The sequence below is a fragment of the Chrysemys picta genome, chromosome 7 (genome assembly GCF_011386835.1).
Source record: "Chrysemys picta bellii isolate R12L10 chromosome 7, ASM1138683v2, whole genome shotgun sequence".
Lineage (NCBI taxonomy): Eukaryota > Metazoa > Chordata > Testudines > Emydidae > Chrysemys > Chrysemys picta.
Window position 1 is genome coordinate 25,195,954 of NC_088797.1, and position 15,405 is coordinate 25,211,358.

Genomic DNA, 15,405 nt, shown 5'->3' on the forward strand with positions numbered 1-15,405 from the left:
ACTGCCAGTTCTCCCTGCTTGTTTCCCAGGCTTCTTGCATTTGTGTATAGGCACTTAAGATAACTCATCGATTGTTCCTCTTTCTCAGTATGAGATAGGAGTCCTCCCCTCTTGAGCTCTCCTGCTTGTGCTTCCTCCCAGGATCCCATTTCCCCACTTACCTCAGGGCTTTGGTCTCCTTCCCCCGGTGAACCTAGTTTAAAGCCCTCCTCACTAGGTTAGCCAGCCTGCTTGCGAAGATGCTCTTCCCTCTCTTTGTTAGGTGGAGGCCATCTCTGCCTAGCAATCCTCCTTCTTGGAACACCATCCCATGGTCGAAGAATCCAAAGCCTTCTCTCCGACACCACCTGCGTAACCATTCGTTGACTTCCACGATTCGACGGTCTCTACCCAGACCTTTTCCTTGCACAGGGAGGATGGACGAGAACACCACTTGCGCCTCAAACTCCTTTATCCTTCTTCCCAGAGCCACGTAGTCTGCAGTGATCTGCTCAAGTTCATTCTTGGCAGTATCATTGGTGCCCACGTGGAGAAGCAGGAAGGGGTAGCGATCCGAGGGCTTGATGAGTCTCGGCAGTCTCTCCGTCACATCGTGTATCCTAGCTCCTGGCAAGCAGCAGACCTCTGCAGACCTCGATCTCTACCCACCGAATCGGGCGGGTAGTGTGGACCTACCCTTAAAGTCGTCCGGACCTATCCTTAAAGTTGTCCCGCTTAACGTTGTTTCGTTGTCACATTGCTGATCAATTAGGGAACATACTCATTTAAAGTTGTGCAATGCTCCACTCTTACGTTGTTTGGCTGTCTGCCTTCTCCACAGCTGGTCGCCTCCCTACACCCCGCCCCCCAGCGCCTCCCGGCCGCCGGCAAACCCCCCGGATCAGCACCTTTCCCCCTCTTCCCCCCCGCCTCCTGCCCACGGCAATCAGCTGGCTTGCCGCATTCAGGAGGCAGGGGAGGGAGGAGCAAGGAGCTCTGCCTCCTTCCCCTGCCTCCCGAACGCCGCAAGCCAGCTGATTGCCCCAGGCAGGAGGGAGGGGGAGCCTGTGCCAAGTCCTCACTCCTCCCTTCTGCCTCCAAAACACCGCAAGCCAGCTGATTGCCCTGGGCAGGAGGGAGGGGGGAGGAGCGAGGACTCGGTGCGCCTCCCCCCTCCTTTCCTTGCCTCCTGCCGGCGGCAATCAGCTGGCTTGCGGCATTTAGAAGGAAGGAAAGGGATGGGGGAGGAGCCAGGATGCAGCGTGTGAAGTAAAGGGGGAGGAGGTGGAGGGGAGAAGAGGCGGGTCAAGGGTGGGGGGTTGGGGGAAGAGGTGGAGTGGGCAGGCAGAGGGTTGAGCGCCCCGCCCCTGGTCCTTGCAGAGTAGGGGAACCTAACCCCCTCCCTTTACACTATTTCTTATGGGGAAATTGGATTCGCTTAACATCAGTTCACTTAAAGTCACATTTTTCAGGAACATAACTACAGCGTTAAGTGAGGAGTTACTGTATTACTTTTTTCACGTCAGCAATTGCTGTAGTAGCCATAGGGATGTCATTTTGATTGCAAATGATAGTGAAGGTAGTTCATGCACTCGTGAATGAGAGGGGAGGAGTCCATGAGACAGACACTCTATACCAAAACAGTATGAGAACCCGTGGGGTGATTTTCTGTGGGATTGCTATTTGAACTTGGAAGCTGCTATAACTTTTTTCCTCCAAGATTTCAAAATATAGATTATTTATATATATACTTTCTAAATAAACCATTTCCCCCTCCTTCTGCTTTCTATCCTTTTATTTGACAGTAGTTTGCATAAACTTTATTTGCGCACCTAGTTTTATGATGCCACCAAATTGTAGGAAAGAGTATGCTGACATCAAGTCATTTTAAATGAGGGGTTACGTTACTCCTTTTTCTCTTGTAAAAGGAAGATCAGAAAAGATCAAAATTAGGATAGTGAGGTGGAATAGCTTAAAGTACAAGACGTTAACAGTATTGTCAGCTCTTGCAAGTCTCGTGGTAATGGATGTTTTTCTGGAAGCCCAAGCTCTGTGAGTCAAGTGATTGTGTGACCATATCAATTTTTGATTTAAAAAAAGTTTCATGGTTGTGGAGAAAAACATGAAAATGTTCACCAAGTATATAGTAGAGGCTGAAAACCCAAAAGGCAAATAAAAAGCACCCAATATTTATTATATTTTAAAAAAATGATTTTTTTTATGTTATAATTTTATGGGGTTCAATTCATGATTTTTGAATGCTTGGGACTGGCAATACTGCATGCACCTAAAATCACAGAGCACAGTAAAAAACAGTTGCTCGATCTAGAGTCTGTTGTCCAGGTCACAAAAAACAGTGCCAGGTTTGACTTGATTCGGCATGATTTACAGTCTGCACAAAGAGGCCCACAATTTGGAAAAGCGGAGATGTCACAAGTCAGAAGTGAGCTGTCTTAATATTAACTCGTGTACATTTATGCAACACTTGTCCATGCTATTTCCAGGAGTAGTCATTGGCACCAGTTGGCATCTACAGCTGTTAAAATATGGAGGTTACTACATGGCTGACTTCTTCAGCTTTAGACAAACAACAGGGTGGGTGAGGTTATATCTTTTATTGGACCAGTTTTTGAGCATACACAGAGCTCTTCTTCAGGTCTGGGAAGGGAACTCTGAATGTCACAGTAAAAGGCAATGTGGAACAGATTGTTTAGCGTAAGTAGTTAGCACATATTATAAGGGACCATTCAAGGTAGAGTGCGCCCTTAACACAGTCATAAGACAAAAAGAGGGGGTTGGACATTGGATTTATAGTTTAATACAACAATCTGTAAATCGCTCACCCCCTCTTTTTGTCCTATGCCTGCAGAGGTGTTAGTGGGCCACTTTATCTTCAATGGTTACAATATATGCTAACAACTTATGCCAAATAATCTATTCCACTTTACATTTTGCAGTTGATGCTGGGAGTATCTTTCCACGCGACCCCCCCCCACACACCCCAGCCCTCTGCCCTGAGCCCCGCAGCTCCACACACACCCCAGGCCCGTGTCCTGAGCCCTGGACCCCCCTCATACACACCCAGACCTCTGCTTGACTCCTTCACCCCACCACAACCCCAGCCCTGACTCTGGCACCCCCACACAGCCCCTCCGACCCCATGCCCTGACACCTACACCCCCCTCACATGCCCCCAGCCCTCTGCCCTGACTCTTGCACCCCCCCACATACCCAGCCCCCCCACACCCCATGCACCCCCCATGCCCCATGCACCCCCCACATCCCCACCCCCACTCTGAGCACCAAACGGGAGCTCCTGCACCCTTCCTCCACATTCCCCGCTGCACCCCTCACACCAAATGGGAGCTGCCCAGGTACGTGCCCCACACCCAAACCTCCTGCCCCAACCCTGAGCCCCCTCCCTCATTCTAGCTCCTGGCCAGATCCTACACCCCAACCCCAGCCTGCTCCTTCACCCACATACCTGTGCTCAGTGCAGAGAGAGGAAGAGAATGGGCCAGAACCAGGGAGAAGGTACCCACTGTATGTGGGCAGGGCCGGGACCCCAGACTGGCAGTGGGCTGAGCAGATCCTGGCTGGCAGGAGCAGGTCCCGGCTGGCAGGAGCCGGCGGATGGAACCCCTGAGCAGCAGTGGCCTGAGCCTCGCTCAGCCCACTGCCAGCCTAGGTGAACAGAACCCCAGACCAGCAGCGGGCTGAGCGGGCCGGCGGCCTAAGATCAACATTTTAATTTAACTTTAAATGAAGCTTCTTAAACATTTTGAAAACCTTGTTTATTTTACAATACAACAATAGTTTAGTTATATAATATATAGACTTATAGAGAGAGAGACCTTCTAAAAAACATTAAAATGTATTACTGGCATGCAAAACCTTACATTAAAGTGAATAAATGAAGACTCGGCACACCGCTTCTGAAAGGTTGCCGACCCCTGATATAGACTGTCACTGCTTTGAGGGGCTTTCTTGAAAGATGTATAATATTCAAATACTTCAATGAGAAGTAAAACAATCCTGAATTTTACTTAAACTTGGGCCTTGCCATAAAACCGGGGCCCAATGTGTCTTCTATATGTTTTTACTCACTTTCTTTACAACACATAGAATTCACAGTGGGAAATAAATCTTCAGTTATCTCAAACACTTATCTCTGTTTGACAAGGAAGACAACACAGCTGGATAAATAAGGATCAAATCTCTTGTTTCCTAAATCAGTTTGGTGCAATAGAATATGCAGAGCTCTGTTAAATGTTTTTTCGTACTATTTGTTTTTCACTGGGCATAGAGAATTCTCTTGTGATGAACCTGTGTGAAGACATCATAAGAGTGTCTGTCATGTCACAAAACAAAAAAGTGAATATGTGACAGAATGGGATCACTGACTTATTTACCAAAAAGCCAAACAAATTTTAATATAATTCTTGTGGTGTAAATGCACTTGTTTTTCAAACGTTGCCATGTTGGCTATTTGGAGATAGCATTTGTTTGTTGAAATGTATATATTGGAAAGACCTAATGTCAACTGTGTGTGCACACGTGCACCCCACGCACGCGCACATACACAAAATCAACTTTTATTTCCTTATTTTACGTAATTTTTAATATAAAACGTTCATATTGTCTTGTCAAACTGCATGCAATACAATGTGTAAGTATTTTTAATATAACTATATACATTATATAGTTACATGTGACTTAGGAGCCTAAACTCATTTTCAAAGTGACTTAGGCACTTTTGAACATTTTACCCATCGTCTTTACCGGTAGTACAACTGTTAACGTATGTGGGGCATAATTAATTAAACTATAGTAATATGCAGGGTTTTTGTGTGTATTTCATGGGGTGCATAGTGTTCTAACAATTCATAAAAGGAAAGATCATACACAGTCTCAATGATCATTAGGGAAGACTTGTAAGTGGAAAGTAATAGCAGCCTTGTGAAACTGATCACATTCAAAAATAGAATAAGCACAGGGCATTTGAAAATTACATAAGGACCCAATCAGGCAAACAAATGCACTACAAGAATATTTGTTTCTGCTCAGAGTAATTTGATTCTGGGCAGCAGTAACTATGCTTGAAGTGAAACTGTTGGATTTGGGCTGGTAAGTTTTGGCTTCTACTTTGCTGAAGCATGATAGTGGTAAGAGAACAGAACATTCCTATTAGATTGTGGTGGCTGAAGCACTTGTTTTGGTCAGGAGTTCAATTCTTCTTTGGATCACCTTTCTGAAATGAGTCTGGATGTTTTTGATACCTCCAAGTGTATAGATTTTTATATGTTATTATTTCCCAGGAAACTGTGCAAAAAAAATTGACATGAGTTATTTGAAAATGACTTACAATTTGTTATGCTGCTGTAAAATAGTGGCCTGGGTCAATCAAAGTAATTAATGATGACAGAGTGCACACTGGCTCAGTTTTATACTCCCTGAAAAATGATTTAGAGTCCCATTTAAATTGAAACCTTGTGCAAAAGAAATATTCAAGAGCCCTTTGAAACTACTAGGCTTGACCTTTTTATACAGATACTCTTCTTTTTAATAATAATAAAATCACCCCAAAGCCTTGTCTGACATTTCACAAAAGGTGAAACTAACCCCTTATGCAGAGATCCCATTCTAGACTTACATACCACTTAAGGTCCCACTTAAGCACCATTTTAAAGGCTTATGTGGTGGACGGTCCTTGTACTGGTCCATAGTGAACTGCATGCAAAATTAGCTATAAAAATAAGCTTTGTTCTATTAAAAAAAATCTTAAATATTTCCCAATATTTACATTTATTTGTAGAAAGTAGGAAAGTTTTATTTAAACATAATAGTAGAGTGCACCTGTCTTTAAATGACTGCTCAGTATCTGAGCAATAAGTTTCAGTCAAAAAGTTCTCACTAACTTCTCATTAAGACGTTATGTGTTAAAATGACTACTAGGGAGATTATGCTGCTCTGACAGAGCTACCATCCTCCTACTGTCAGATTAAAATAGGTGTCTGGTGGGTGCCTACATGGAAGTTGAAGATCCTGTATCCTTTTATCAACAAATAGCCATGGCAAGTTTGATTCATGCAGCTAATTATTATACTACTTCTGAATTATGTCTAAAATTGGGGTTTATAGTTTGGATTACTGTGAGGTGATATGAGGAGGTGGGAGGATAGGAAGAGGAAGCAGGCCCTAATATATAGTAGCACATGATAGAATATGCCCATAAGAAAACAGTGGCCATTTTCAGATTCACAAGAAAAAAGTGAATATTGAACTAATAGTCACATGTAGCTGTTATCCTCTTAACCTATTAATATGCGTAAAGAAAGAACAAATGATTAAAGTATTATTGTGTGATATCTGTTACATGCTTACTTATCTGTTTCAAGATCTTCTTGCTGGCAACTTGGTAATCTTTACTAATGTCTGAGCTTTTCTTTCCATTTTATTTTACAGAAGAAACGGAAACAGAGTACCCAAGATGAAGATGCGATCAGTATCTGCAGCCTTGATGCAAGCGTGAGTAATTTCTTAAGTTTTTTTTTTTGTCTTGAACTAAAATGCGGATATCCTGTTGTTTTCTGAAACAAAGGCCATTTCAGCTGCAGCCTGTTCATTCATGACCTGAAATAACATTAGTTTTGCATACAACTTAAATTTAACATATATCATTGCCAACTAGACTGAAAATGTCCTGTTTCTATAGTGTAATAATTGGAGGATAATAATGTCAGTAGAATAGACTGTTGTTAGAAAGTAATGGATCCCCAGCCGCTAGATAAATATCAAGACAAAAACTCAGTGTGAAGCCAAGACACTAAACCGGATGTGAATTTATTCCATTGCATCATTGTATTACATTGATTTTATTTCAATTATATCAAATGATGCATTATGTTAATACTTTCAAAATGTAAAACCTTGGTATTAGTGCAATAGTGAGAGCTAAGTGCATCGTTACTGAAGACCTGTATTGTGATTGTTCTATGGAATATTTCTGACATCTAGAAGCCAGCTTTTACGCAAAGGATGCAGTTTTTAAATGTGTGCAGTTTTCTGTTCAAATAAGCTGTTTCTAATTGGCTGATTCTCCTCAGTTCCGCCTGTCTCCTCCCTAGGACTCCCCCCTCCTCCCCTGCCCCAACCTCCACCCCCCAAAAAACTGTTTCTGTAAATAAATTTGAGCTATCCAGTAGTCTTATTTGGAAACACTGATTTAATTTTTATATAAATGATGATTTTACTACACTGATCAGTGTCTGCTTACTTTAAAACACTATTTAGCTTCAGGGGCTGAAAGATTCCCATTGACTTCAATGACTGTTGGATCAGGCTTTTAGTGAGGACAAGTACACAGTAAATTGAAATGCCTATTATTTTTCTTACTAAGGTTATAATTCTTACATGAGGAGATTCTTACACTTTAAGAGACATTGTCAGATTAAAAATTACACTTCTCTCTGAAAATAGCGTTTAAGATTTCTGCAACTGAATTAGAGGGAGATTTTTTTCTTTTTTCCTTTCTCAGTGTGTTTGTTTTGTGTATAATCATTTTCACTGTTTTCTCCTGTGCTCGTTTAGTCAGTTTCTCCTTTTGCTGCAGATCTTTCACACTGTATGGTGAGGAGCAAGTCATTTTAAAAAATACAAAATTTGGATTGTACCATCACATAACATGGCAGGATTTTTTAAGACCAGGTGTGGTACCTGAAACAACTTTGCATTCATTTTTCTAAATTATGGATTAGCTTTCAAGTTGGTGGTGCCTCTTTACTGCTAATATTCAGTGGTGGGTGAGGGCTATACAACTTTTTATCAAATTTCTCACTGTGAGAAATGTGTATTTCTTCCTTATGAGTATCTGACTAAGAGGCACTCTCATAGATTTACACCCCAGATGTATATAAATTCTGTTTATTCAGTAGTTCTCACTTTAGCCAGAACTACAGCTAACCAGAGGGATTTTTTGCATTGTGCCTTTCTGTTGTTTTCAGGCACAGAATGGGCCTAACTGAAAATACATTTATCTGAATCATATTTATATTTCTCCTGCAATATCAAGGTCCAAGAAAATAATTCAAATTACAGTATCATTCTAAAATGAGTTATTCCATTATATAAATGCAGCACCCAAAATAACCTATGTGAAATAAATCAAATTTCATGAGTGCTTCATGCTCCCCATGATGTACCAGCCAATTTGCTTAGAAGGTTATTACATGACCTCACTTTAGCCACAGTTTTCCTCAGGTGGCTAAGATATGTGAGAAATATTATATCTAGGGTTACTCTGAGGTAAACTGGTTGGGGATCTGTATTTCAAGCAATGTCCGTTAAGAAAGATATTCAGTTCTTGGGCTGCTGTGGCATTGTAAAGATGATACACATTTGAAACTGTCTTGGTCACACTTGGTTATAAATGTCACCGTCTACAAGTATTTGGCCATCTTAATCAAGTCAGCATTGAGGGTGTCTTCAAAGTACTGGGAATGACAGTGCTTGGTCACCTAAGTAAATGTCATCTGCATACATCTGGGTCAGTCACTTGCTTTATCTTAAGTTCTTCATGCCTGTTGTCATAAAATGAACAAAATGTTGCAACCATTTGGCTCCTTCCAGGAGTTGAAGTTGTAGCAGAGGATATTGCATTCTACTTTAGGGTTTATTCTTGCTGAAAGATATTTCTTTATTGTTTGAAGTTTCATTCTGTTAGTTTGAGGCAAACGAGTATATTTTTCTTCATATATAATAAAATTTGTGGAAGCAGGATATGTGTCACAAAATGAAAACTTCTTGTTTACTTTGTTTTTAATGGTACCAGAATCATTGAGATACTGTCCTAAATTCTCAAAGTGATCTTGTTTCCAGATTTCAGAGTAGCAGCCGTGTTAGTCTGTATCCGCAAAAAGAACAGGAGACTAACAAATTTATTTGAGCATAAGCTTTCGTGGGCTACAGCCCACTTCTTTGGATGCATAGAATGGAACATATACTGAGGAGATATATATACACATACAGAGAGCATGAAAAGGTGGGAGTTGTCTTACCAACTCTGAGAGGCCAATTAAGTAAGAGGAAAAAACTTTTGAAGTGATAATCAAGATAGCCCAATACAGACAGTTTGATAAGAAATATGAGAATACTTACATGGGGAGATAGATTCAATGTTTGTAATGGCTCAGCCATTCCCAGTTTCCAGAGATTTTTCACTGGCACTTGTAAAGTAGCAGGTATACTTATACAAACATGTCACCAGCCGGCTCTGTATTGGCTTTGCATCAGGGAAAGTTACTGGATATGAGTTATTTTACTTATAGTCAAGAGTAACTTGAACTACTGAAATGGACATTCAGTTAAGTGCTTTTTCAGACAGTAGAAATTGAATTAATGGTGGTATTATGCTAAAAATGCCCACTTTAGAGCTCCAGCATCTGAAACACAGTATATAAGCAGATCAGGAGCACATTTAGGAGTTATTGGCTTATAAATAGACCTCACTTACGTCACCTTTAGAAGATAAGCATGTGTGGCTCTTTTGGGATAAATTGTCCCTAAATGTTTTCATCTGGTGCTGATTTTGGATCTACATATAAGGACCATCTTCAAAAAGAAAAATCTTCAGACTTTCTCACTGTAATGTATAATTGTCATTTATGTTTGAAAGAACAATTGTGTTTGTAAGTGAATATACTGATAATTATCACCTTTTTAATGTAATTTAAGATTTTTACAGAATTTTGCTAGAAGAACACTATGGGTCAAATACAACAAGGATGTATAACTTAGAACTTCTTTCCCTAACTTAAACTCTCCTGCACTCAGACACCTTTGGAACGTTATTCACGTAGCTGAAGTTGCATAACTTAGATTGACACACACACACACACACACACACACACCCCGTGTAGACCAGGCCTAAGGAAGTCGAAGTGTACCTTGCATCCCAAAGTTCTGTAGACAGTGTAATTTAAAATACCCCCCATCCTGCTTACATTCCCTTAGACATAAACAGAGTAGGTGTAAGTATCTCTAACAGTGTCTAAATTACTGTAGAGCTTGTTGAAAATTTTCCAGCCAACAGGTTTCCATTGGAAAATGCTGATTCATTTCATAGTCATGTATCAATTTCATCAACATTTTCTATGAGAAATTATTTAAGTGCTTTTTTGGGTATAGTAATAATATATTCAAAATGATATAGTCAAAATAAAGCACTCTGACCTTGTCAAAACAAAGCACTTTGATAAGGTCATTTTGATACTTCTGAAATAAAAATTTTCAGAAGCTTCATTTTTTGATTCAGGATGAAACAAAATTTCAAAATGGAAATTCCAAGTTTTCAACCACTTTAAGTTTACCGTAAGATGGCCCTTGGCCTGGTCTACACACATTTTGTAATGGTGAATTTCAGTTGTGGGGAGTGACTTTTACTGAAATAAAAGCTTGTTAAATTTGCAGTGAGGATGTAGTTATACCACTTTAAAAGTGCTTAGGACACTCTAGCTTATTCTCTTTGCTGTATGGGAATAAATTATACCAATATATAAGCACTTTTATACCATTATAGCTGTGTGCACACTAGAGGGGTTTAACTGTAGTTAAAGTAGTACAATTTCTGTGTGTGGGCAAGGCCTTAGTGCAAGGTGATCTAATGTACACATCACCTCTGAATTTGCCCCAGGTGTTTAAATCTATAGAGAGACTAGAGCAGCAGCTATCCAACTGTGGTCCAAGGATCATTGGTCATTTGCAGAATGCTGGCTGATCAGATGGCACTAGCTCTTTTTCATTTCTAGTTGCCAAATCCGATTCAAAAATACCTTCACATATTTCTTTCATAGTATATAAATGTGAATTGGAGGGAAGGTGGTCCATGTAATTGTAAATGGTTAGGTAGTTGGTCTGTGAGACAACCTCTGCTAAATTGTGGTCCTTGTTATAAAAATAATTGTGAATTCTTGCTGTAGAGGGAGTCTGTGTAATATATTCATTGTAATACTGTTTAATAATATACTGTGTAATATATACATTGAAGGCACCTAAAGAAAGTCTGTGTTACAATGAAGATTCCTTCTAGACTGTTTCAGATTTGTTTAGACTCACCTCTGATTTTTGGTCCGGTATTCTAGATGTTCCTTAGATCAAGACTGAAGAAGATTTGAAGAATTATATCCCTTTGAAGGGCCTGAACCACATCTGACTGTTGCTCTTTTTCCTCATGTTCATGAGCATTAAACAATTTATTTAATTTATCCAAATACAAAAACCAGTAAAGCATCCCCATCCTTAGCTCTTTCATATAACTTTTATCTCCATAATTCATAATCATTGGCCTGATCCGGCAAGGTGCCAAGTGCCTCCTGTGAGGCTGTGAGTATCCTTAATTCCAACTCAAGTCAATGGACTTTGTCGGCACTAGGAAATTGTTTACATCTTTAAGGCTGCAGCTGCACCAGTGCTACCCCTGATTCATCTAACCCTACTCAGAGCATGGTGCTCACCAGCTCACGGGATTGGAGCATATAATTATAGTGTATAATGGTCATTTAAGGATACTCCTGTGTTGAAGGCCTCACTGGATGTTTACTATGCAATGGAATTTTCACTTAGTTTTATGTTACCATGTCACGTATTCCATAATAAACTCTGGTCAAGTACAGTTTCTTATTCTCGGACTACAAAAGAAGGTTACCTGCTGTGTTGAACATGACATAACCATACAGTTTTTGGTTTTACTGGCAAATGAAAATGCTTTTCAGTGTTATCTGCAGGATGCAGGCTTTCCACATCTGTAGAGTTGAAAATTATTTGTAGAGATGCCTTTTTCAAACCCCTTAATGGGATACCTTGTTGGATAAGTGCATAGGTTTGTAAATGGCTTTCTCAAAGTGTTAAATGAGACATTCTGAAAGTTTCTAAGATTTTTGTTAGCTTTGATTTCAAGCTTTCTTTACAGTACAATGAAATTGCTTTCCCATCAAGTATTGTAGACTCCCTAAATGTCACTGAATAAGTGGCTGTGAAAAATGTGAACACTTCTTTTTTTAATCCTTTCCTGAGTACAAAACAGTTTTCCCAATGGGGGAGAATTTTAGCCAGTTCTAACACTTTATTTCAAAAGGTAGTGATGTTAGAGATGGGCTAATTAAGGGTAGTTGGGGAATGAACCATTTGCACTTAGCAGTACATATCAAGGTAAAGGTTTTTGAAAAGAGAGGGCATTTTTCCCCTTTGGATACCAGCTGTGAACTAGAGAAGTTTGTTTCTTTTTGCCAGTTATCTGACTAGCTTCAGTTACTTTGACTTACTATAACTTTCATCTTTACAATAGTTTCACACTAGATCTTTAACAACATTGCATACCAGTGAAGAAACAATATTTATGTGAATGTAAAGTACTTGATATAATTCCCAGAATACCTTCTACTAACAGGTGCTTTGCATGTAGAACAAAAGTAATGTTCTCTTTTTTTGTACAGTATGTGTTTCCAGAATGGCCTTTGTAAATTAAATGTTACTTAAAAAGTGTTGTAACCTTTTGTTAAATAAGACCACACCTAGAGAGTGTGAAGGTATAATCCCCAATGACAGGATTGTTTTGCTTATGTGCAAAGGATGGGAATGTGGCCCAGTGCTTGGAGTTAAGAGATTAAGGCCCTGTCTACACTGGCAAATTTATGCGCTGTAAAGCTGCTTTCTGTGCTGTAAATCCCAAGGTATACACACTGCCAAGCCACTTAATTTGTAGAAACTGCGCAGTTGCAGCACTTTAAAAAAACCACCCCAGTGAGAGGCGTAAAGCTTTCTGCGCCGGGGCTACAGCGCTGCGGTGCCAGTGTAGACACCGGGGTCTATCACAGTGCTGTGATTGGCCTCTGGGAGGGGTCCCACAATGCCTCTTCTCGCCTCTTTGGTCATTGGTTTGAACTCTACTGCCCTGGCCTCAGGTGACCAACTGTCATCCCAGCCCTATAAATTCCTTTGGAATTTTGAAAGCCCCCTTCCTGTTTGCTCGGTGACATGTGCAGTGCTCTCAGCACATTTTTCCAGGTGGCCATGCCCTCCATGCACCAGACAATCCCCTGCTGCCAAGCTGCTGGACGTAATCAGCATTTGAGGAGAGTCCAATCCCAGCTTCACTCCAGCCGTAGGAATTATGATACCTATGGACAGATTTCACGATGCATGACAGAAAGGGGCCACAACCGGGACACACTGCAGTGCAGGGTCAAAGTGAAGGAGCTGCGGAACGCCTACCACAAGGCACAGGAGTCAAATTGCCGCTCCGGTGCTGCGCTCATGAGCTGCCAGTTGTAAAAAGAGCTGGACGCGATACTCGGTGACAACCCCACCTCCACTGCAAGGACCACTGTGAATACTTTGGTGGCTCACGTACCAGTCAAGAGTGGACCAAGCCAGGAGGAGGAAATCTTGGATGTGGAAGGGGAGGGGGACCCAGAGGCAGAAGATGACTCGGAGGTCAGGAAGGCATGCAGCCAGGAGCTCTTTTCTACCCCGGAGGAGGCTAGCCAGTAACAGCAGTTGTATCTTGGAGTAGCGCAAACAGGAGTGGAGGCCCCGGTAAGTGGATTTGATTTTGGGAATTGCTGAAGCAAGTTGTTGGGGGCAGGAGGGTTACAGAAGGCAGGTTTATCTCCCACCGCATGCCTAGTCTGAGCATTGGAACAGGCTGTTGATTGACTCCTTCACTTCACGGGAATCTGACTCGGAGATCTCCAGGAAACTCTCATGGAGAGACTGGGCAATCCGCTGCTGCAGGTTCTTCAGCAGAGCTGCTTTGTTTCTTGCCCCATTAACAATAACTTTCCCGCGCCACTGTGCCGTCATGGGGGGGACGGATATGACCATTGCTGCACACAGGTGAGCTGCATAGGGCCCAGGGCGGAAGCCGCAGTCTTGGAGAAGACCCTCCCTTTATTTCCTGCTCAGCCTCAGTAGCGAGATATCTTCCCATCACATCCTATGGAAAGTGTGGGGACAGGAATGATTATCAGGCCAACTCTACAGTGCTGGCTCTCCCCAAGAGCCACATGCTCAGTGTACAGCAGGGTCTGGGAAGAGTGATTTTACCCTGCCCCTGCGGCTACTCACCATTTTGGGGGTCTTGTGGCTCATGTGTGCTTGCCTGGGGTCAGCCAGTTAGTGACAGGTGTGAGAGTACTGGCTGTGTTTTAAATCACTGAATCAGTGTTCTGTGTGTTGCAAACAATACTGCTTCTGTAAAATGTTGCGTTTAAACTTCACAGAGATGACCTTGGGAGCCCAGCCCAGCCTCCCTCTTTTTTATCAGCGGCTGAATGGCTGTGTACAATTAGAAGGTGGCCAAGAAGAACTAAAGAGGACTTTCTGCATGATGTTATGATGCACTCCACCGCTGAGAAAAAGTTGTTGAAGGAGTGGTGGGACAGCGAGAAGAGGGACTGGAAGGAGAATGCGGCACGCCAGAATGAAGCCACAGAGCGGCTCTTAAACATTATGGAGTGCCAAGCAGACACGCTCCAGGCGGTACTAGCGCTGCAAACCAAGCAGCTCCCTGCCCGCCCGCAGTCTCCTGCAGCCACTGTTGCAAAACTCTTTCCCAAGCTCCGCCCAGACACTGCCAACACACTCGTATCAACCTCCTGGCTCTATACCCATGGCATTCCAGTCCTCCCCTGTCACAGTCCAGCACTGCGGACTCCCAGTACCCACTGCACTCAACACCCATCCCTCTGCAGTTTTGCCCTGCTCAAGTACAGTACCTGCTGCATTGTACTGCAAAGGAGAAGGTTGGATATGATCCCTGGACATACACAAATCGTTAGTCATCCTGGGACCCCACCTCCTCCTGGGCCCTTCCCTTCCCCAATCCACTCACTGCTGATTTTGTTTGTTTGTTTGACTCTCTCCTTTGGTGGTTGTTTTTTTTTTTTAAAAGAATTGTGTTGGTTTGAAAGCAATCTTTATTTTATGAATTGAAAGCAAACAGAGTCCTGCAAAGCAGCAGACAGTTATGTTAAACCTTCATATTGCATTGTCTGCACCAATCATAATCACCTCCTAGCATTACAAGCACTGCACTCCCGAGCATAGCAACAAATATTAGTGGCTTTCAGCTTCAAATTGATGCCTCAAGGCGTCTGTGATACTTATGGCCCCGTGCTGTGCCCCTCTAATAGCCCTGGTCTCTGGCTGTTCAAACTCAGTCTCCAGGTGCTGAGCCTCTGCGGTCCAGCCCTGAGTGAAGCTTTCACGCTTCTCTTCACAAATATTATGGAGCATACAGCACGTGGCTATAAACCTAGGAATATTGTCATCAGCCTCCCATAGAGGCAGCGCCAGCAGGCCTTTAAACGGCCAAAAGCACACTCAACAGTCATTCTGCACTTGCTCAACCTGTTGTTGAACCGCTCCTTG

The 15,405-nt window shown here is 42.1% G+C and overlaps 1 protein-coding gene across 6 annotated transcripts in view; it reads left to right on the forward strand.

Moving 5' to 3' along the window:
* Positions 1–15,405, forward strand: part of ARHGEF3 (Rho guanine nucleotide exchange factor 3) — a 265,172-nt gene that overhangs the window by 123,667 nt on the left and 126,100 nt on the right. For all 6 annotated transcript variants that reach the window (XM_005310014.4, XM_065550989.1, XM_008174741.4 and 3 more), the window contains one exon: positions 6,445–6,507. In XM_005310014.4, the coding sequence (XP_005310071.1) occupies positions 6,445–6,507 (63 nt within the window). The remainder of the gene's footprint in view (positions 1–6,444; positions 6,508–15,405) is intronic.